Here is a 24,712-nt window from a genome sequence, read left to right as displayed (position 1 = left end):
ACTGCCGAACACCGCCCGAACAAGGAGGGGAAACGACTTCGGTGGAAGTCGTGACAGTCGGGATAGAGTTGAGTTATTGACTAGGCTGGTGGGTGTCGGCATGCAGGCGGCTCAGGTTGGCTGGTTGATCTGGCTGGCTGGTTGATCTGGCTGGCTGGTCGATCTGGCTGGCTTGTTGATCTGGCTGCATGGTTGATCTGGCTTGATGGTGGATCTGGCTGGCTTGTTGATCTGGCTGGAAGGTTGATCTGGCTGGCTGGTTGATCTGACTGGCTTGTTGATCTGGCTGGATGGTTGATCTGGCTGGCTGGTTGATCTGGCTGGATGGTTGATCTGGCTGGAATTTGATAATAGAGGATCTTAATAAAGACAATCAAAAGTCTTTGCATTTTATTAAGAGTTGTTCATTGGTCAGGCTATTGGTTAAAGGTGCAAGACAATATTTATTGTTAAATTACCTTTGATCCAGTTATCATTAATCACGTAAACATGCTTAATAATAATATTTTACCTAGCTTGATGACTGTCGCCATTTTTGCTTACATTTTTGTTCTAACTAGAGATGTCATATTGGATTGTGTAAAAAAATAGCTTTAGATGCAGGAAATGAGCTTTAGATGCAAATGTTAACTAGCTACAGTAACATTGTCAATGAATGAAAGTTAGGCTAGCGAGCAAGAATTTTAGCCAGGTAGCCTGGCACAACAAAAAGCGCGCACTGTATGACAGAGTGATAGACCGTTTCGTCAACACAAAAGAGAGGAGGATGGCGTTTCTCGACAAGTAGGATGAGTCAACTTGCACCAACGCACACGCAGGTAAGCGCGCACATACACGCGCACACGCACAGAAAAATCAGAACCATGGACAGCCGGTCATATTTAGCTTATGTTGATTGGACTAAACTGTTTTTGGTATCTTTTAGTTGTCACTGTATTAGACTAAGCAGTGGTGATTTGATGATGTTGAAATGGTGCTGGAATAGTGGAGGCAGCTCGTTTTCTTTGCGACTTGCTGTAACTATCTGTGGTTATATAGTTGTTTAGTGGTCCGAAAATGTCGGAAACATTATTAACTTGCATGTAACTGTTACTGTACATGCAATATGCTTCGTGGCCTTCACTGGGCAGATGTTGCTATTCGGTTTTAGGATAAAACAAATGTGTGGTTAAATGTATTCTGCCACTGAGTCTTCTTATTGTCTCTGCCTTTAACCCTAAATATCACTGTCTCAAGGCATATGAACGAACAGGTTATAGAGCAAACAACACAATTATCACAACACATAGGTTGTAATATGGCTTTTTTTGGGGGGGGGGGGGGGGGCTCCAGTGATTTTACCTACGCACCGCTACTGCCCAATTAAGACACATATCCTATAGGTATCTACTATATCGAAATGTTTAAATAATTTCTAGAAATTTCGACTTACTATCTCAACATTTTGACTTCCTGGCAACCTGGTGTAGAGCGCTGCGCGCGTTGTAAATTACAACTGCACCGTTTTTATCGTTGAGGTTCACGCTGATGGTGGTGCCACGTTGGTCGGACAGTTGTCTCGGTTGAAATCGTTACGAACAAACCGGTATCACCTTGATTACAGTCTTCGGGGTGCCTATTTCAAGTTCTTGCGATAATTTTGTCCGATTTGTGAACGGGAACAGACCGCTTCTAGTTTCCTCCAACTTTCAGGTAGGCTGCCTCACCTGTTCCAATGGAAAACAGGTGTGTTCAACGTCAGCGGAATAACTGCTATTTCGAAGTTCCCGTAGGTCTACTCTAAAACACTATTTCGACGAAAGGTTAGAGTAGCCTTAGACAATGTGAAGAGTTAGATACTACTAGCCTATTGTACTTGTTGCTGTGTCACCTCCATGAGGGGAACAACGTTACCTGCCTGGATCACAAGTTTGGTGTGGGAGGGTCATAGTCATAGTTTTTGTAATGTATTCAACACAAATATCCTTTAACTGGCATCTGCTTGTCTTTTAATTTTTTTATTTTTATTTAACCTTTATTTAACTAGGCAAGTCAGTTAAGAACAAATTCTTATTCACATTGAAGCCTACAGTGCTCATGACATTTCACAGAGTACCCACACACATTACAGTGTGGGTTGCTGTGGAGACCCGGACTGGCTGCACTGTACCTAGATCTGCAAAGGTCACAGATCCTGGTGACGGACCGCTTGCTGTGTGTCGTGTCCTGTCTGTCTGTCTGTCTGTCTGTCTGTCTGTCTGTCTGTCTGTCTGTCTGTCTGTCTGTCTGTCACTCACTCTAACGTGTATGTCTGTCTGTTTCTGTCTGTCACTCTAACATGTCTGTCTGTCTGTTTCTGTCTGTCACTCTAACGTGTGTGTCTGTGTGATGTCATCAGGATGCAGGGCGGCAACAGAGAACCAGCCGCAGGGCCCGAGGCTTCCCAGTCCGAGGGCGGCCCCAGCCCCAGTGAAGATGACATGGCAGAGGGGGACCTGGGGGACGGGATGGGCAACAGACCAGACTCCACTATCAGGTGAAAGGAGAGATCTCTTATCCTCTTGCGTGAATACATTTAATGGGTATGTGGATCCAGCCAACAGTTGATCACATCAAAAATTAACAAAAGAAATCAACAAATGAACGTAAACTGCCACTTTAGATAAAATAGTTTGCTAAATGACATATATTAACTGAAGACCTGCACCCACTTGAATATAAGTTGCAGTTGAACCATTGTTTTAATTCTATTTTTCTTATTCAAGCCACATGTCTCAGTAGACCACACATTGCCATACGTTTTGGCTTAATTGCGCCTTCCTTCCTTCCTTCCTTCCTTCCTTCCTTCCTTCCTCCTACTACCAGAAATAAGCTCCAGAGCCGGAGAGGTAGCAGGAGGCATGCTGAGGAGCTGCTGCCCAGGACGGGGCTCCTGAAAAGGGGCAGTGAGGGAGGGGAGGCAGCCTTCATCTGGACGTCCTGCAGTGGGCTGTACACGGTGTTCAGACAGGAGCTGGAGGTGGAGCAGGCGTCACCGCAATGGAGGGTCAGGGGGACAGGTAAGCACAGTTTGAATTATATATGAATTATTGTGGGTACCCACAGTGATATGAATTGTTACGGTGGGACTAGCCTCACTGTAGTTGGAACTCTACAGGTATGGGACTCTTGTTGTGTAGTCATGCACAACTGTCAAAGGCATGTCTGAAGAAAACTGTTGTTCAAAACGCGTTTCTCCTTCTGCAGTTTTGAGGCCTGCGCTACTATAGTTCCTCATAGTCACGGTGGAGGAACATTCTAGATCCGTAACTTGCTGTGCACCGATTCTCTACCCTTTCTCCCAAACGGTGCACTTCCGCGCTTGTTATCGTGGGATATATCAACGGTGGAAATTGCTTCAAGCCAATGATTACACTTAATCCAATGCTTTTTTAAAATCCATGACTGGAAATGTGCAAAGACTCACATTAGGAGAAGGATGAAGAATCTTTCTCCAATAGGTTTAACCTCTGAAGTCACATGACCATTCTAACGACCATGCTGTAGTCAACAGTAACTCTGTAATAGATAATGACCATGCTGTCTGTAGTCAACAGTAACTCTGTAATAGATAATGACCATGCTGTATTCAACAGTAACTCTGTAATGAATAATGACCATGCTGTATTCAACAGTAACTCTGTAATGAATAATGACCATGCTGTAGTCAACAGTAACTCTGTAATGAATAATGACCATGCTGTATTCAACAGTAACTCTGTAATGAATAATGACCATGCTGTATTCAACAGTAACTCTGTAATGAATAATGACCATGCTGTCTGTAGTCAACAGTAACTCTGTAATGAATAATGACCATGCTGTATTCAACAGTAACTCTGTAATGAATAATGACCATGCTGTATTCAACAGTAACTCTGTAATGAATAATGACCATGCTGTATTCAACAGTAACTCTGTAATGAATAATGACCATGCTGTATTCAACAGTAACTCTGTAATGAATAATGACCATGCTGTATTCAACAGTAACTCTGTAATGAATAATGACCATGCTGTATTCAACAGTAACTCTGTAATGAATAATGACCATGCTGTATTCAACAGTAACTCTGTAATGAATAATGACCATGCTGTATTCAACAGTAACTCTGTAATGAATAATGACCATGCTGTATTCAACAGTAACTCTGTAATGAATAATGACCATGCTGTATTCAACAGTAATGAATAATGACCATGCTGTAGTCAACAGTAACTCTGAAATGAATAATGACCATGCTGTCTGTAGTCAACAGTAACTCTGTAATGAATAATGACCATGCTGTAGTCAACAGTAACTCTGTAATGAATAATGACCATGCTGTATTCAACAGTAATGAATAATGACCATGCTGTATTCAACAGTAATGAATAATGACCATGCTGTATTCAACAGTAACTCTGTAATGAATAATGACCATGCTGTATTCAACAGTAACTCTGTAATGAATAATGACCATGCTGTATTCAACAGTAACTCTGTAATGAATAATGACCATGCTGTATTCAACAGTACCTCTGTAATGAATAACCACCATGCTGTCTGTAGTCAACAGTAACTCTGTAATGAATAATGACCATGCTGTATTCAACAGTAACTCTGTAATGAATAATGACCATGCTGTATTCAACAGTAACTCTGTAATGAATAATGACCATGCTGTCTGTATTCAACAGTAACTCTGTAATGAATAATGACCATGCTGTAGTCAACAGTAACTCTGTAATGAATAATGACCATGCTGTATTCAACAGTAACTCTGTAATGAATAATGACCATGCTGTCTGTATTCAACAGTAACTCTGTAATAGATAATGACCATGCTGTATTCAACAGTAACTCTGTAATGAATAATGACCATGTCTGTATTCAACAGTAACTCTGTAATGAATAATGACCATGCTGTATTCAACAGTAACTCTGTAATGAATAATGACCATGCTGTATTCAACAGTAATGAATAATGACCATGCTGTATTCAACAGTAACTCTGTAATGAATAATGACCATGCTGTATTCAACAGTAATGAATAATGACCATGCTGTAGTCAACAGTAACTCTGTAATGAATAATGACCATGCTGTATTCAACAGTAACTCTGTAATGAATAATGACCATGCTGTATTCAACAGTAACTCTGTAATGAATAATGACCATGCTGTATTCAACAGTAACTCTGTAATGAATAATGACCATGCTGTATTCAACAGTAACTCTGTAATGAATAATGACCATGCTGTATTCAACAGTAACTCTGTAATAGATAATGACCATGCTGTAGTCAACAGTAACTCTGTAATGAATAATGACCATGCTGTATTCAACAGTAACTCTGTAATGAATAATGACCATGCTGTCTGTATTCAACAGTAACTCTGTAATGAATAATGACCATGCTGTATTCAACAGTAATGAATAATGACCATGCTGTATTCAACAGTAATGAATAATGACCATGCTGTATTCAACAGTAATGAATAATGACCATGCTGTATTCAACAGTAACTCTGTAATGAATAATGACCATGCTGTATTCAACAGTAATGAATAATGACCATGCTGTATTCAACAGTAACTCTGTAATAGATAATGACCATGCTGTCTGTATTCAACAGTACCTCTGTAATGAATAATGACCATGCTGTATTCAACAGTAACTCTGTAATGAATAATGACCATGCTGTATTCAACAGTAACTCTGTAATGAATAATGACCATGCTGTCTGTATTCAACAGTAATGAATAATGACCATGCTGTATTCAACAGTAACTCTGTAATGAATAATGACCATGCTGTATTCAACAGTACCTCTGTAATGAATAATGACCATGCTGTATTCAACAGTAACTCTGTAATGAATAATGATTTGTGCTAAGTGCCTTCTCAGAAGGCCTGAAGGTAAACACAATGAAAGACTGTTCTATGGCCCCAGGGTGTCCAGTACATGGAGGTTAATCAGTATGTGCTGGGTCGTATTCATTAGGCACCAAACGTGTTAAAATGGATGCGTCCAAATGACCTCTCCTTCCTCCTGAAGTGTGCACTCGTTCTCTACTCTGCACAAATTTGTGAAAGCATTGGATTGGTGTAGGCATGGACCTGAAGGGAAGTGAACAAGTGCACACTTCAGGAAAAGTGAGATATTATTGGGACAGAACCAATGTTTTCCATTTGGTTCCCTAATGAACACGACCCTTCTGGTGTGAGCTCTGTGGCTGAATCGTTAATGCACCCTATTCCCTATGTAGTGCACGACTATAGACCAGGGCCCATTGGATGTAGTGCACTACTATAGACCAGGGCCCATTGGATGTAGTGCACTACTATAGACCAGGGCCCATTGGATGTAGTGCACTACTATAGACCAGGGCCCATTGGATGTAGTGCACTACTATAGACCAGGGCCCATTGGATGTAGTGCACTACTATAGACCAGGGCCCATTGGATGTAGTGCACTACTATAGACCAGGGCCCATTGGATGTAGTGCACTACTATAGACCAGGGCCCATTGGATGTAGTGCACTACTATAGACCAGGGCCCATTGGATGTCGTGCACTACTATAGACCAGGGCCCATTGGGTGTAGTGCACTACTATAGACCAGGGCCCATTAGGTCTAGTGCATTACTTTTGACCAGGGCCCATTGGGCTTTATATAGGGGATAGGGTACTATTTGGGACAGAACCTGTTGTGCCTGTTCCTGTGATGAACTGTCTCTCTCTCTCTGTGCTCTGTCTGTTTACCATCTCTGTTTGATTTTGGTGGGAGAGAGAGGTGACGACAGAAGACCAGGACTACCATCTGTCACCTTCCCTCACTGAGTGCCAGTTAGACAGTCTATTAGTGTCTAATACACACACACACACACACACACACACACACACACACACACACACACACACACACACACACACACACACACACACACACACTCTCCTGACTCACCTGTTTTATCTCAGACTGTGATTCGTATAGCACATGAAGTGTTTCCCTCTGCTCTAGAATCCCTGAGCGATCTGTCCACTGAGGAGCTGCGAGAGAGGCTACAGGAAGTGACCGAGGTGAGGACAGGAAGAAGGATGACATTTGATATGTGGTTTGCCATGGTGCAACTGGTTATTATCCTCAATGAGGAAATGTTTTGTGCAGCAGGAAAAAAAAAAACCCCGATCAATATTAAAATCACAGACATTAAAAAACACACACACACACACCACATTTAGAGAGGGTTGTTCGTAGTACTTTCTTTGCCATCGTTGGTGAATGTTGGTGAACTGTTCTAACAGGAGGCAGAGCTACTGCGCTGTGAGTTGGAGGTCACCAGTCGTCACCTGGAGGGAAAACACGAAGCACTGAAGATCCTACAGGGTCAGGTAAATACAGACAGATACACTCTCAATACTCCCTTTTCATTTGTTTAAAATACACTTCCCCTCTTTTTCTTCCAGAGTATTCTAGACAGGGCAACCTCTCACACTAAGATTCTACTCCAGAAGAGTGAGGAGAGGACCAAGGCTCTGGAAAAGGTGAATGTTGTTTGTTTCTGGCCTGTTATGTTAAAAGGCCACAGGAAGGTAGGTCAAATAAAGGATTGGTTTGTTTACTTTCACATACTATAAGAATCAGTCACCTTGCTAATGAATTTCAGACTCTGACTTATGTGGCTTTCACTAGAATTTACCTGGTATTTACTAGTGCAGTGTTTCTCAACCAGTCCTCCAGTACCCCCAACTGGAGTTGGGCTGTTGGGGGACTGGAGGACTGGAGTTGGGCTGTTGGGGGTACTGGAGGACTGGAGTTGGGCTGTTGGGGGGACTGGAGGACTGGAGTTGGGCTGTTGGGGGGACTGGAGGACTGGAGTTGGGCTGTTGGGGGTACTGGAGGTGGGCTGTTGGGGGTACTGGAGGACTGGAGTTGGGCTGTTGGGGGTACTGGAGGACTGGAGTTGGGCTGTTGTGGGGACTGGAGGACTGGAGTTGGGCTGTTGGGGGTACTGGAGGACTGGAGTTGGGCTGTTGGGGGTACTGGAGGTGGGCTGTTGGGGGTAATAGAGGTTTGGAGGTGGACTGTTGGGGGTACTGGAGGACTGGAGTTGGGCTGTTGGGGGGACTGGAGGACTGGAGTTGGGCTGTTGGGGGGACTGGAGGACTGGAGTTGGACTGTTGGGGGGACTGGAGGACTGGAGTTGGGCTGTTGGGGGTACTGGAGGACTGGAGTTGGGCTGTTGAGGGTACTGGAGGACTGGAGTTGGACTGTTGGGGGGACTGGAGGACTGGAGTTGGGCTGTTGGGGGTACTGGAGGACTGGAGTTGGGCTGTTGAGGGTACTGGAGGACTGGAGTTGGGCTGTTGGGGGGACTGGAGGACTGGAGTTGGACTGTTGGGGGTACTGGAGGACTGGAGTTGGGCTGTTGGGAGGACTGGAGTTGGGCTGTTGGGGGTACTGGAGTTGGGCTGTTGGGGGTACTGGAGTTGGGCTGTTGGGGGGACTGGAGGACTGGAGTTGGGCTGTTGGGGGGACTGGAGTTGGGCTGTTGGGGGTACTGGAGGACTGGAGTTGGGCTGTTGAGGGTACTGGAGGACTGGAGTTGGACTGTTGGGGGGACTGGAGGACTGGAGTTGGGCTGTTGGGGGTACTGGAGGACTGGAGTTGGGCTGTTGAGGGTACTGGAGGACTGGAGTTGGGCTGTTGGGGGGACTGGAGGACTGGAGTTGGACTGTTGGGGGTACTGGAGGACTGGAGTTGGGCTGTTGGGAGGACTGGAGTTGGGCTGTTGGGGGTACTGGAGTTGGGCTGTTGGGGGTACTGGAGTTGGGCTGTTGGGGGGACTGGAGGACTGGAGTTGGGCTGTTGGGGGGACTGGAGAACTGGAGTTGGGCTGTTGGGGGGACTGGAGGACTGGAGTTGGGCTGTTGGGGGGACTGGAGGAATGGAGTTGGGCTGTTGGGGGGACTGGAGGACTGGAGTTGGGCTGTTGGGGGTACTGGAGGACTGGAGTTGGGCTGTTGGGGGGACTGGAGGACTGGAGTTGGGCTGTTGGGGGTACTGGAGTTGGGCTGTTGGGGGTACTGGAGTTGGGCTGTTGGGGGGACTGGAGGACTGGAGTTGGGCTGTTGGGGGGACTGGAGGACTGGAGTTGGGCTGTTGGGGGGACTGGAGGACTGGAGTTGGGCTGTTGGGGGGACTGGAGTTGGGCTGTTGGGGGGACTGGAGGACTGGAGTTGGGCTGTTGGGGGGACTGGAGGACTGGAGTTGGGCTGTTGGGGGTACTGGAGGACTGGAGTTGGGCTGTTGGGAGGACTGGAGCTGAGAAACACTGCAGTAAATTATGAGGTAACAATGGGAGCTTTCTGGTACTTTCAAAGAATTCTGCTTGTTTTAATACATCCTAAATATGCAGTATTTCCTAGGTTATTACAGTGTACTTACAGTTTGAACATGTACAGGAAGTGAATGGCCTGCAGTGGGAGATCACTTATAACCAGATGCACTTCAAGAACTTTGAGCAGTCCTGGGAGCAGAAATATGTCAGGTGAGGTCATGGTTTTCATTCAAGGCAGGTTTTTTTTTCCGTTTTTGATTGGTTGGTGTGTGCTTATGGGTAGGGTTTGCAGATTTTGATTGGTCAGTGTGTATGTGTGGGCAGGGTTTGCAGTGAGAATAAGGCCCTGAGTGACAGCCTGGGAGACAAGGGGAGAGAAGTACAGGAGCTGAGGACAGAGAACACAGGTAGGTACCTAGTCCTTCTGCTCAATCAACAATTATACTTGTCACTGTCTTGCAATGGAATTGAGAAAGAGTGTATGTGCTTCTCTCTCTCTCTTTGTGCCTGTGTGTGTGCGTGCGTGTGTGCGTGCGTGTGTGTATGCGCGCGAGCACGTGTAGCTGTGAGTCAGCAGTGTCTGGAACTCCTAGCCATGCTGAATGTCCGGGAACAGAGAGCCTTCCAGGGGACCAAGCCTTCATGCACCCAGGGGAGAGAGGAGGACCAGGGGACTGTCCTGGAGGTGAGAGAGAGAGAGAGCAGGAGGAACCAGAGAGAGACAGAGATTGAAGGAAAAGGAGGAGAGAAAGAGGCAGGAGGATAAAGAGAGAGAGGGCAGGAGGACAAGGAGGGAGAGGGCAGGAGGAGCCAGAGAGAGAGGGCAGGAGGACAAGGAGAGAGAGGGCAGGAGGACAAGGAGAGAGTAGGCAGGAGGACAAGGAGGGAGAGGGCAGGAGGAGCCAGAGAGAGAGGGCAGGAGGACAAGGAGAGAGAGGGCAGGAGGAGCCAGAGAGGGAGACGGAGACAGAGGGAACAGGAGGAGAGAGAGAGGGGGTAGGAGGACACACAGAGAGAGACAGGAGGAACAGGAGGAGAGAGAGAGAGGGCAGGAGGTTCCAGAGAGAGAGAGAGACATAGGGAACAGGAGGAGAGGGGGGGGGGGGGGGCAGGAGGTTCCAGAGGGAGAGAGACATAGGGAACAGGAGGAGAGAGAGAGAGGGCAGGAGGTTCCAGAGAGAGAGAGAGACATAGGGAACAAGAGGAGAGAGAGAGAGGGAGAGAGACATAGGGAACAGGATGAGAGAGAGAGAGGGCAGGAGGTTCCAGAGAGAGATACATAGGGAACAGGAGGAGAGAGAGAGAGAGAGAGAGAGAGAGAGGGCAGGAGGTTCCAGAGAGAGAGAGACATAGGGAACAGGAGGAGAGAGAGAGAGGGCAGGAGGTTCCAGAGAGAGAGATACATAGGGAACAGGAGGAGAGAGAGAGAGAGAGAGAGAGAGACAGAGAGATAGAGAGGGCAGGAGGTTCCAGAGAGAGAGAGACATAGGGAACAGGAGGAGAGAGAGAGAGCGAGAGAGACATAGGGAACAGGAGGAAAGAAGGAGAGAGGGGGAGAGAGACATAGGGAACAGGAGGAGAGAGAGAGGGCAGGAGGTTCCAGAGAGAGATTACATAATTTATTATGTTATATGATTACATCATCTATTATGTTATATGATTACATCATCTATTATGTTATATGATTACATCATCTATTATGTTATATGATTACATCATCTATTATGTTATATGATTACACCATGTATTATGTTATAGTAGTTATTGGGTAACAAATGTTTACATTGCCAAAGAAAGTTGTAATTTTATGTCTGTGTCTTAGCTGGCTTCTACACTGAACAGAAATATAAACGCAACATGCAATCATTTCAAAGATTTTACTGAGTTACATTTTATATAAGGAAATCAGTATTTTGAAATAAATAAATTCATTAGCTCCCAATCTATGGATTTCACATGACTGGGAATACAGATATGTATCTGTTGGTCACAGAAACCTTAAAAAGAAAAGTAGTAAGGGGAGTGGATCAGAAAACCAGTCAGTATCTGGTGTGACCATTTGCCTCATGCAGCGTGACACATCTCCTTCACATAGAGTTGATCAGGCTGTTCATTGTGGTCTGTGGAATGTTGTCCCAATCCTCTTCAATGGCTGTGTGAAGTTGCTGGATATTGGTGGGAACTGGAACACGCTGTCGTACACGTCGATCCAGAGTATGCAAAACATGCTCAATAGTTGACATGTCTGCTGAGTATGCAGGCCATGGCAGAACTGGGGCATTTTCAGATTCCAAGAATTGTGTGCAGATCCTTGCGACATGGGGCCGTGCATTATCATGCTGAATGAGATGTTGGCGGCAGATGAACGGCACGACAATGGGTCTCAGTATCGCGTCACTGTATCTAATCTGCATTCAAATTGCCTTCAATAAAATGCAATTGTGTTCGTTGTCCGTAGCTTATGCCTGCCCATAACATAACCCCACCGCCACCATGGGGCACTCTGTTCACAACGTTGATAATCAGCAAACCGCTCACCCACACGACGCCATAACCAACTGCCATTTGCCCGGTACAGTTGAAACCGGAATTTATCCGTGAAGAGCTCACTTCTCCAGCGTGCCAGTGGCCATCGAAGGTGAGCATTAGCCCACTGAAGTCGGTTACGACGCTGAACTACAGTCAGGTCAAGACCCTGGTGAGGACGACGAGCACGCAGATGAGCTTACCTGAGTAGGTTTCTGACAGTTTGTACAGAAATCATTTGGTTGTGCAAACCCACAGTTTCATCAGCTGTCCGGGTGGCTGGTCTCTTCGCAGGCGAAGAAGTCGGATGAGGATGGTCCTGGGCTGACGTGGTTAGAAGTGGTCTGTGGTCTGTGGTTGTGAAGCCTTTTGGACGTACTGCCAAACTCTCTAAAAAGATGTTGGAGGCGGCTTATGGTAGAGAAATTAACATTAAATTATCTGAAAACAGCTCTGGTGGACATTGCTACAGTCAGTATGCCAATTGCGTGCTCCTTCACTTGAGACATCTGTTCTAATTATATGTCTGTGTTGTAGCTGGCTGTGTTCTAATTATATGGCTGTGTTCTAATTCTCTGTGTTGTAGCTGGCTGTGTTCTAATTCTCTGTCTGTGTTGTAGTTGGCTGTGTTCTAATTTCCTGTCTGTATCCTGTAGTTGGCTGTGTTCTAATTCTCTGTCTGTATCCTGTAGTTGGCTGTGTTCTAATTTTCTGTCTGTATCCTGTAGTTGGCTGTGTTCTAATTTTCTGTCTGTATCCTGTAGTTGGCTGTGTTCAAATTTTCTGTCTGTTCCCTGTAGTTGGCTGTGTTCTAATTTTCTGTCTGTATCCTGTAGTTGGCTGTGTTCTAATTTTCTGTCTGTATCCTGTAGTTGGCTGTGTTCTAATTCTCTGTCTGTTCCCTGTAGTTGGCTGTGTTCTAATTCTCTGTCTGTGTTGTAGTTGGCTGTGTTCTAATTCTCTGTCTGTTCCCTGTAGTTGGCTGTGTTCTAATTCTCTGTGTATCCTGTAGTTGTCTGTGTTCTAATTCTCTGTCTGTATCCTGTAGTTGGCTGTGTTCTAATTCTCTGTCTGTATCCTGTAGTTGTCTGTGTTCTAATTCTCTGTCTCTTCCCTGTAGTTGGCTGTGTTCTAATTCTCTGTCTGTTCCCTGTAGCTGGCTGTGTTGGGTGCGTGCCAGTGTCCAAATGTAAGGGAGGCCTGCCCCTGTGCCAGGAGTGCTGCTGCCAGCCGAAAACAGGTTCTCCAGCTCAGACAAGAGGTAGGGTCCCCACCTTAACCACTAAGACAAGAGGTAGGGTCCCCACCTTAACCACTAAGACAAGAGATAGAGTCCTCACCTTAACCACTAATACAAGAGGTAGAGTCCCCACCTTAACCACTAATACAAGAGGTAGGGTCCCCACCTTAACCACTAATACAAGAGGTAGGGTCCCCACCTTAACCACTAATACAAGAGGTAGGGTCCCCACCTTAACCACTAATACAAGAGGTAGGGTCCCCATCTTAACCACTAATACAAGAGGTAGGGTCCCCACCTTAACCACTAATACAAGAGGTAGGGTCCCCATCTTAACCACTAATACAAGAGGTAGGGTCCCCACCTTAACCACTAATACAAGAGGTAGGGTCCCCATCTTAACCACTAATACAAGAGGTAGGGTCCCCATCTTAACCACTAATACAAGAGGTAGGGTCCCCATCTTAACCACTAATACAAGAGGTAGGGTCCCCATCTTAACCACTAATACAAGAGGTAGGGTCCCCATCTTAACCACTAATACAAGAGGTAGGGTCCCCATCTTAACCACTAATACATTGTTCACCTGGTCCTGGCTGTGCAGGCTTTTATTCCAAACCAGCACTAAAATACTGGATACAACTGATCAAGGTGTTGATGATTAGCTGAAGCGTGTGTCTGGGCATGCTTGCCTATAAGCCTAGATCACTACAGCCCTACATCACTACAGCTCTACATCACTAAAGCCTAGTGGTGGAAAAAGTACCCAATTGTCATACTTGAGTAAAAGTAAAGACACCTTCATAGAAAGTTACTCAAGTAAAAGTTAAAGTCACTCAGGCAAATAATACTTGAGTTTAAGGATACACATTTCTGTCCATTTTTTGGGGGTCCAATGCTATAGCCTGTTAGTGCACATGCAACTCATGTAATTAAGCAGCTAATAATAAATAATTTACCATAATGCAATTCACAGGAAACACCGTACTAAACTGTGCACCTGATGAGAGCAGTTCCAAATTATTATTTTATTTGTATAAAAAAAATGTTCAAACCTTTATTTAACTGGGCAAATCAGTTAGGAACACATTCTTATTTACAATGACGGCCTACCAAAAGGCAAAAGGCCTCCTGCGGGGACGGGGGCTGGGATTAAAAATCAAATATAAATATAGGACAACACACACATCACGACAAGAGAGACACCACAACACTACATAAAGAGATACACCTAAGACAACAACAGCATGGCAGCAACACATGACAACACAGCATGGTAGCAACATAACATGACAACACAACATGGTAGCAGCACAACATGGTACAAACATTATTGGCCACAGACAACAGCACAAAGGGCAAGAAGGTAGAGACAACAATACATCATGCAAAGCAGCCACAACTGTCAGTAAGAGTGTCCATGATTGAGTCTTTGAATGAAGAGATTGAGATAAAACTGTCCAGTTTGAGTGTTTGTTTGCAGCTCGTTCCAGTCGCTTGCTACAGCAAACTGAAAAGAGGAGTGACCCAGGGATGTGTGTGCCGTGGGGACCTTTAACTGAATGTGACTGGCAGAACAGGTGTTGTATGTGGAGGATGAGGACTGCAGTAGATATCTCAGACAGGGTGGAGTGAGGTTTAAGAGGGTTTTATAAATGGGTGGCAGGTAGCCTAGTGGTTAGAGCGTTGGACTAGTACCCCTAAACTACGGCAGGTAGCCTAGTGGGTTAGCCTAGTGGGGTGGTATGTAGCCTAGTGGTTAGAGCGTTGGGCCAGTATCCGAAAGGTTGCTAGATCAAATCCCCGAGCTGACAAGGTAAAAATCTGTCGTTCTGCCCCCTGAACAGGCAGTTAACCCACTGTTCCCCGGTAGGCTGTCATTGAAAATAATAATTTGTTCTTAACTGACTGGCCTAGTTAAATAAAGGTAAAATAAAAACATAAAATAAATAAGCATCAGCCAGTGTGTCTTGTGACGGGTATACAGAGATAACCAGATCACAGAGGAGTATAGAGTGCAGTGTTGTGTCCTATAAGGAGCATTGGTGGCAAATCTGATGGCCGAATGCTAAAGAACATCTAGCCGCTCGAGAGCCCCCTTACCTGCCGATCTATAAATGACGTCTCCGTAATCTAGCATGGGTAGGATGGTCATCTGAATCAGGGTTAGTTTGGCAGCTGGGGTAAAAGAGGAGCGATTACGATAGAGGAAACCAAGTCTAGATTGAACTTTAGCCTGCAGCTTTGATATGTCCTGAGAGAAGGACAGTGGCTAGATCTAGCCATACTCCCAAGCTCTAAACCCTCAGAGGTAGTAATCACACCTGTGGGCAGAGGGGCATTCTTCTTACCAAACCACGTGACCTTTGTTTTGGAGGTGTTCAGAACAAGGTTAAGGGTCGAGCAAGCTTGTTGGACACTAAGAGGATCAAGCTGATTCTAAACCATTTTACAGAGGCCAGTTCATGAAGGAAGGCTTGCTCAAGTTTTTTGGCAGGTGTCTATGACAAATCAGGACAGGTCGTTTCACTGAGCAACCATTACGAACACAGGCTGTAAAACAGTGATCACTAAGGTCATTACAGAAAACACCAGACTAATTATTTGTAAGGATAACATCAAGAAGAGTAGCCTTTTCTGGGTGTTTGGAGTCATACCTTGTGGGATTGGTAATAATCTGAGAAAGATTTAGAGAGTCACATTGTTTTAGGACTTGGTCAGGTGGTTTAAGCATGTCCCAGTTTAGGTCACCTAGCAGGACAAATTCAGACTGGTATAAGGGGCCAGGAGAGAGTTTAGGACAGGTAGGTTACAGGCTGGTGCTGATGGAGGACAACAGCACCCAGCAACAGTCAACAAAGAGCTATTTGAAAGTTGAATACTTAAAACCAGAAAATCAATTTGTTTGAGGACAAACTTTGTGGAGACAACCGAACCGTGAAGGTGATCCTTGGTAAAGATTGCCACTCCCCCACCTTTGGAAGATCTATCTTGCCAAACAAGGTTATAACCAGAAAGGTTAACATCAGTATTCAAAACACTCTTCCTTAACCACGTCTCAGTAATGACCAACACATCTGGATTGGAGCTGTGAACCCACACTTTCAATTGTTCCAGTTTAGGTCATAAGGTTGTAGTGTTAACTTGCAGAAATGTGACAGATGAAAATCTTAGTTTAGAAATTTTGAAGAAGGGGGAATCTAATAGCAACTACTATGACGGTTAGTTCATATGAAGAGGATTGTGCCTTTGGCTTCTGGACAACGAAATAAAGTTGATATGAAAACCAATAGAACAGGAGAGAAATACTGGTTAATGGCACGAGGAAGTCTCTATAAAATAATTGCCTCCACGTTTTAATGGATGGATTTGGCTAGGCTACTTTGAAGCAATGTAAAACACACGGTCATTATTTGAAGTAAAGTAAAACGTTCAGGATTGAAACCGTTACACTGCCTCGAGCTCCCATTGTAACGTGGTGGGTGACGCGATAATAGTCAACCGTAGGAAGGCTATATATAGCCTATGCATCCGAATGGCGAATTGGAGGCGCGCTTTACGAGTGTAGATTGAGAAATAAAATAGCTCCTTTCTATTCGTGGCCACCAAAGTCTTTAACACGCGATTGCAATATATAATTATTATTTGTTGCGCAATGACAGAGTTTAGAACAGCAGGTTTCACTCTAGTAGTTTCCAGGCTTTTTGAGGAGCTACTCTCTCGCAGGTGGCAGGGTCCATTCCTCTCGTCTATCTAGGCTCTGTATGCTGTGGGCGTGTGATAAATAAAATGCATGACGACTAACGAAAATACACACGCGCCAATTTAATTCCACACAAATTAACATGCAAATTAACCTATAGACCGATAAGCATGACGGTCAAATGTATTTTCAGCAGCTAACCGTTAACATCCCTAACTTGAGTAAAAGTATCTGGTTTTAAATGTACTTAAGTACAGGTGCGGGAAAAGTACAACATGTTCATACTTGAGTAAAAGTACAAAGTAAAAGTCAATGTACATCAAAATCCTTATATTATGCAAACTGCACAATTTATTGTATTTATTTTTACGGACAGACAGTGGCACACTCCAACACTCATAATCTACTGACACAGTATTTGTGTTTAGGGATTCCGCCAGCTCACAGGCAGTAAGGATGACAAAGCGTTATATTGATAGGTGCGTGAATTGGACCATCATTCTGTCCTGCCTGAGCATTTTGAATGTAACGAGTATTTATTGCGGTCAGGGAAATGTATATGACTAAAAAGTCAATCGTTTCTTCAGGAATGTAGTGAAGTATAAGTTGTTTGTGTGTGTGTATAGCTGGAGGGCCATGGCAGGAGGATGGAGGAGGCGTTGCTGATGGCGGACGCATTTCGGATCGCCTTCGAACAGCAGCTCAGGAGGCGCAGCGATCACTTCCTGGTTCTGGCCGGGACAGACAGGAACAAGTCCCGCCCACTAAGGCCAGAAGGTATACTATATTGAAATATACTGTATTGTCCTCACTTCAACAAGACACAGAAACATGGAAGTTAATGTTCTGTAAGTTTGAGTGTATCACAGCGAATGATGTATATAAATATCTATGTAATATTGATATACATGGCATTCGGAAAGTACTCAGACCCCTTGACTTTTTCTACATTTTGTTACATTGCAGCCTTATTCCATCTACACACAATACCTCATAATGACAAAGCGAAAACAGGTTTTTAGAAATGTTTGCAAATGTATTAAACGCTTTTTTTTAAATGATACCTTATTTACATAATTATTCAGACCTTTTGCTATGAGACTCAAAATTGAGATCAGGTGCATCCTGTTTCCATTGTTAATCCTTGAGATGTTTCTACAACTTGATTAGAGTCCACCTGTGGTAAATTCAATTGATTGGACATGATTTGGAAAGGCACACACCTGTCTATATAAGGTCCCACAGTTGACAGTGCAAAAACCAAGCCATGAGATCGAAGGAATTGTCCGTTGAGCTCTGAGACAAGATTGTGTGGAGGCACAGATTTGGGGAAGGGTACCAAAAAATGTCTGCAGCATTGAAGGTCCACAAGAACACAGTGGCCTCCATCATTCTTAAATTGAATAAATTTGGAACCACCAAGACTCTTCCAAGAGCTGCCCCCCTGGCCAAACTGAGCAATCAGGGGAGAAGGGCCTTGATCAGGGAGGTGACCAAAAACCCGATGATCACAGAAAGAGCTCCAGAGTTCCTCTGTGGAGATAGGAAAACCTTTCAGAAGGACAACCATCTCTGCAGCACTACACCAATCAGGCCTTTATGGTAGAGTGGCCAGACTGAAGCCACTGGTCAGTAAAAGGCAAATGACAGCCCACTTGGAGTTTGCCAAAAGGCACTTAAAGGGCTCAGACCACGACAAACAATATTCTCTGGTCTGATGAAACCAAGATTGAACTCTGCCCTGAATGCCAAGCGTCACATCTGGAGGAATCCTAGCACCATTTCTACGGTGAAGCATGGTGGTGGTATTCTGTGTGGATGTTTTTCAGCTGCAGGAACTGGGAGACTAGTCAGGATCAAGGGAAAGATGAACGGAGCAAAGTACAGAGAGATCCTTGGTGAAAACCTGCTCCAGAGTGCTCAGGACCTAAGACTGGGGTGAAGGTTCACCTTCCAACAGGATAATGACCCTAAGCACACAGCCAAGACAATGCAGGAGTGGGTTCGGGACAGGTCTCTGAATGTCCTTGAGTGGCCCAGCCAGACCCCGGACTTGAACCCAATCGAACATCTCTGTAGAGACCTGAAAATAGCTGTGCAGCGACGCTCCCCATTCAACCAGACAGAGCTTGAGAGGATCTGCAGAGAAGAATGTGAGAAACTCCCCAAATACAGGTGTGCCAAGCTTGTCATACCCAAGAAGACTCGAGGCTGTAATCGCTGAAAAAAGGTGCTTCAACAAAATACTGAGTAGGTGGTCTGAATATTTATGTCAATGTGATATTTTCGTTTTTGCTTTGTCATTATAGGGTATTGTGTGTAGATTGATGCGAAATGTGGAAAAAGTCAAGGGGTCTGAATACTTTACGAAGGCACTGATACATCATTGTGTTTTAAGACAACAGAAGTGAGGCTGTTTGTGCAGTATGAATCAATGAATGGATGACTGACTATATCTGTGTATTGCAGGCAAGGATAAGACAGCATCTCTCAGTGTGGCTCAGAGACTAAGAGGACTGCTGCCGTCCAGCACAGAGATCACAGACGACCCCACAGAGACTCTGCACAAACTCCTCGACCTGGTCTGTACTGTAATACAGTATACTGTACACCCTAATACAGTGTACTGTACCCACACCCTAATACAGTATACTGTACCCACACCCTAATACAGTGTACTGTACTGTACCCACACCCTAATACAGTATACTGTACCCACACCCTAATACAGTATACTGTACTGTATCCACACCCTAATACAGTGTACTGTACTGTATCCACACCCTAATACAGTATACTGTACCCACACCCTAATACAGTATACTGTACCCACACCCTAATACAGTATACTGTACCCACACCCTAATACAGTGTACTGTATCCACACCCTAATACAGTGTACTGTATCCACACCCTAATACAGTGTACTGTATCCACACCCTAATACAGTATACTGTACCCACACCCTAATACAGTATACTGTACCCACACCCTAATACAGTGTACTGTATCCACACCCTAATACAGTATACTGTACTGTATCCACACCCTAATACAGTGTACTGTGCCCACACCCTAATACAGTATACTGTACCCACACCCTAATACAGTAAACTGTACTGTACCCACACCCTATTACAGTATACTGTACCCACACCCTAATACACTATACTGTACCCACACCCTAATACACTATACTGTACCCGCACCCTAATACAGTATACTGTACCCACACCCTAATACAGTATACTGTATCCACACCCTAATACAGTGTACTGTGCCCACACCCTAATACACTATACTGTACCCACACCCTAATACAGTATACTGTACCCACACCCTAATACAGTAAACTGTACTGTACCCACACCCTAATACAGTGTACTGTACCCACACCCTAATACAGTAACTGTACTGTTCCCACACCCTAATACAGTATACTGTACCCACACCCTAATACAGTATACTGAAACCACACCCTAATACAGTATACTGTACCCACACCCTAATACACTATACTGTACCCACACCCTAATACACTATACTGTACCCGCACCCTAATACAGTATACTGTACCCACACCCTAATGCAGTATACTGTACTGTACCCACATCCTAATACAGTGTACTGTATCCACACCCTAATACAGTATACTGTACTGTGTCCACACCCTAATTCAGTATACTGTACCCACACCCTAATGCAGTATACTGTACTGTACCCACACCCTAATACAGTATACTGTACCCACACCCTAATGCAGTATACTGTACTGTATCCACACCCTAATACAGTATACTGTACTGTACCCACACCCTAATACAGTATACTGTACTGTATCCACACCCTAATACAGTATACTGTATCCACACCCTAATACAGTATACTGTACTGTATCCACACCCTAATACAGTATACTGTACCCACACCCTAATACAGGATACTGTACACACACCCTAATGCAGTATACTGTACCAACACCCTAATGCAGTATACTGTACTGTACCCACACCCTAATGCAGTATACTGTACTGTACCCACACCCTAATGCAGTATACTGTACTGTATCCATACCCTAATACAGTATACTGTACTGTACCCACACCCTAATACAGTATACTGTACTGTACCCACCCCTAATACAGTATACTGTACTGTACCCACACCCTAATACAGTGTACTGTAGCCACACCCTAATACAGTATACTGTACTGTACCCACACCCTAATACAGTATACTGTAGCCACACCCTAATACAGTATACTGTACTGTACCCACAACTTAATACAGTGTACTGTAGCCACACCCGAATACAGTATACTGTACTGTATCCACACCCTAATACAGTATACTGTAACCACACCCTAATACAGTATACTGTACTGTAGCCACACCCTAATACAGTATACTGTACTGTACCCACACCCTAATACAGTGTACTGTAGCCACACCCTAATACAGTATACTGTACTGTACCCACACCCTAATACAGTATACTGTACCCACACCCTAATACAGTATACTGTACCCACACCCTAATACAGTATACTGTACCCACACCCTAATACAGTATACTGTATCCACACCCTAATACAGTGTACTGTACTGTACCCACACCCTAATACAGTATACTGTACTGTATCCACACCCTAATACAGTATACTGTACCCACACCCTAATACAGTATACAGTAGCCACACCCTAATACAGTATACTGTACCCACACCCTAATACAGTATACTGTACTGTACCCACACCCTAATACAGTGTACTGTACCCACACCCTAATACAGTATACAGTAGCCACACCCTAATACAGTATACTGTACCCACACCCTAATACAGTATACTGTACTGTAGCCACACCCTAATACAGTATACTGTACTGTATCCACACCCTAATACAGTATACTGTACCCACACCCTAATGCAGTATACTGTACTGTACCCACACCCTAATACAGTGTACTGTAGCCACACCCTAATACAGTGTACTGTAGCCACACCCTAATACAGTATACTGTACTGTATCCACACCCTAATACAGTGTACTGTAGCCACACCCTAATACAGTATACTGTACTGTATCCACACCCTAATACAGTGTACTGTACCCACACCCTAATACAGTATACTGAAACCACACCCTAATACAGTATACTGTACCCACACCCTAATACACTATACTGTACTGTACCCACACCCTAATACAGTGTACTGTAGCCACACCCTAATACAGTGTACTGTAGCCACACCCTAATACAGTGTACTGTAGCCACACCCTAATACAGTATACTGTACTGTATCCACACCCTAATACAGTGTACTGTACCCACACCCTAATACAGTGTACTGTAGCCACACCCTAATACAGTATACTGTACTGTATCCACACCCTAATACAGTGTACTGTACCCACACCCTAATACAGTATACTTAGGGCCCTGAATATTTCCTGTACATGTGGATAAATACATTTGTTTATATTCCTAGAAGTTCAAGTAATATTGCAAACGTTTCAAAATGTTATCTGGCTTTTCCTTCCCACCCACTGACCCCTCTCTCTCTTTCAATATTTATCTTTCAATTCAAGGGGCTTTATTGGCATGGGAAACATATGTTTACATGGCCTTAGCAAGTGAAATAGATCATCTTTATTGTTTATTTCACTTTTGTATATTAACAGTAAACATTACACTCACAGAAGTTCCAAAAGAATAGACATTTCATATACCATATTATGTCTATATACAGTGTTGTAACAATGTGCAAGTAGCTAAAGTACAAAAGGGACAATTAAAATGAATATGGGTTGTATTTACAATGGTGTTTGTTCTTCACTGGTTGCCCTTTTCTTGTGGCAACAGGTCACACATCTTGCTGCTGTGATGGCACACTGTGGTATTTCACCCAGTAGATATGGGAGTTTATCAAAATTGAGTTTGTTTTCAAATTCTTTGTGGGTCTGTGTAATCTGAGGGAAGTATTGTCATACATTTGTTTAGGAAGTGCAGCTCAGTTTCCACCTCATTTTGTGGGCAGTGAGCACATAGCTTGTCTTCTCTTGAGAGCCATTTCTCAATAGCAAGGCTATGCTCACTGAGTCTGTTCATAGTCAAAGCTTTCCTTAAATTTGGGTCAGTCACAGTGGTCAGGTATTCTGCCACTGTGTACTCTCTGTTTAGGGCCAAATAGCATTCTAGTCTGCTCAGTTTTTTTGTTAATTCTTTCCAATGTGTCAAGTAATTATCTTTTTGTTTTCTCTGTCTCCATCTCTCTCTTTCTCTTTCGCTCTCTCTCCTTCCTTCTTTGTTCTCCATCTCTTTCTCTCCCTCTCTCCATCACATCATCCTTATCTCGCCCTGTATAGCTGAGTGATAAGGAAGAAGCTCTAGCTCACCAGAGGAAGGTTAGCTTCATGCTAGCCCGCAACACAGAGGAACTAGAGAGACGGTTGAAGACAGACAATATGCTGCAGACACAGGTCACATCATCACCACACTGTTCTTCAGAGACAGACACATGCAAGTCCAACCATGCAGGCACAAGCGTCTGCAGTTCCAACCATGTCCAGGAGAGGGCAGGAGTGGACCAGTGTCATGGTGGGGCGTCATCATCAGAATCAGACACGACAGACCTCCAGCCCCCCGAGATCCAAGAGGCTGAGACGGAAGCCACCGACCTCCAGATACAGGGCCTTTCTCTGGGGCAGTCACCCACGGAGAGAGGGGGAAGAGAGGACCATCTGGTCACCCTACTATGAGTTGTTTGTCATCACAGAGTGATTCTATCTGGCCTTCTTACTGCGGGGCCGTGCTTGAAGTGGAATGAAACGTGTGCCAGCACTCCTTTTGGGTGCCGATACTCATGATATTTAAGTGAAAGGTATTCATTATATATTAGAGGTAATGTTCTGTAAGAGGTGCCGGTACTCCAGGACAAAATTAGAGGTGCCTGCACTCCGTACCGATGTGTACCAGCCCAATTCAAGCACTGCCGCTGTGCATCTGACTGATCTTGGAACAACTCTGGTCCTGTATAAGTCTGGTTTTACGTGAATATATCGGCCTCTGTGTAGCCGTTGTGATTACATTTTATATTAATAATTCTTAGCACATTACAATTGATAGAAAGTGACTGAATGCTTTACATTTTGATAATCCTCTTGCTCTGAATATTTCCTGAGCGCTGATAAGATGTTTTTATGTATCCACTTATAAAATGTTATGATGGTCAAAATATTGAAGTGGAATTGTTATGTTGCTGTGTGTAGAATTGTTATTTGTTGTCATGCAAATGTAAGAAATGGATTTGTGCCAATGTTGATGTCCCTGATTACACAGTTACACAAATAACCTCTGCCTCCTTTCAAGCCACAGGGCGCGTTTAAGCTGTAAGGCGAAATCAACCGGCTGTCGACGAAAGTCAAGCAGTGAAGTCGGGGAGGTGTATCTGCGATAGCCGAAAGTCACAATTTACCCACAATGTATCACGGATTTGATGCTCTCAAACATGACCCTTGACCTCTCTGACTGCAGTCAACTAAATGATCTTTGATCTCATGATTTCTGTAAAGTTCATGCAGTCTACATGTAGGCGCAAGTCAGACCCTTTTTATCTCCAATAATGCAACACACTTTGAAAGCGACATGACAAAATTGACCCACTCGAACGAGCCCTATGACTGTTCAAACTCATAAAAGCAGGAATCTTAGTTATCAAATCCCACAATCCAATGCAACCAAAACACGGACGGGGAGATTCCTAGATGTGAGAAGTGTGCAGGAGGGCATGAGACAAAGGATTGTGTAGTATCTGTGGTGAAAGCTGTGTGTGTGTGTAAACTGTAGGGGTAACCATGGTGCTGGAGATCAGCAGTATCCGAGGAGAGAAA

General features: G+C 44.3%; 1 protein-coding gene across 1 annotated transcript; it reads left to right on the top strand.

The window, feature by feature from the left end:
• The first annotated feature begins 810 nt into the window (after positions 1 to 810).
• ccdc125 (coiled-coil domain containing 125) lies at positions 811 to 24,168 on the top strand. The gene is made up of 13 exons (XM_036936426.2): positions 811 to 1,692; positions 2,378 to 2,515; positions 2,845 to 3,038; positions 7,030 to 7,088; positions 7,314 to 7,400; positions 7,476 to 7,553; positions 9,474 to 9,559; positions 9,674 to 9,756; positions 9,913 to 10,034; positions 13,032 to 13,136; positions 17,445 to 17,595; positions 19,288 to 19,400; positions 23,189 to 24,168. Exons 2-13 carry the CDS (start codon positions 2,379 to 2,381, stop codon positions 23,579 to 23,581), a joined length of 1,608 nt encoding a protein of 535 aa, XP_036792321.1. The 5' UTR covers positions 811 to 1,692; position 2,378; the 3' UTR covers positions 23,582 to 24,168.
• Positions 24,169 to 24,712: the final 544 nt, after the last annotated feature.

This window comes from Oncorhynchus mykiss, chromosome 11 (assembly GCF_057628025.1).
Source record: "Oncorhynchus mykiss isolate SJ-2025 chromosome 11, ASM5762802v1, whole genome shotgun sequence".
Lineage (NCBI taxonomy): Eukaryota > Metazoa > Chordata > Actinopteri > Salmoniformes > Salmonidae > Oncorhynchus > Oncorhynchus mykiss.
The sequence above is the reverse complement of the archived record's forward strand: the minus strand, read 5'-3'. Positions and strand labels throughout refer to the sequence as shown.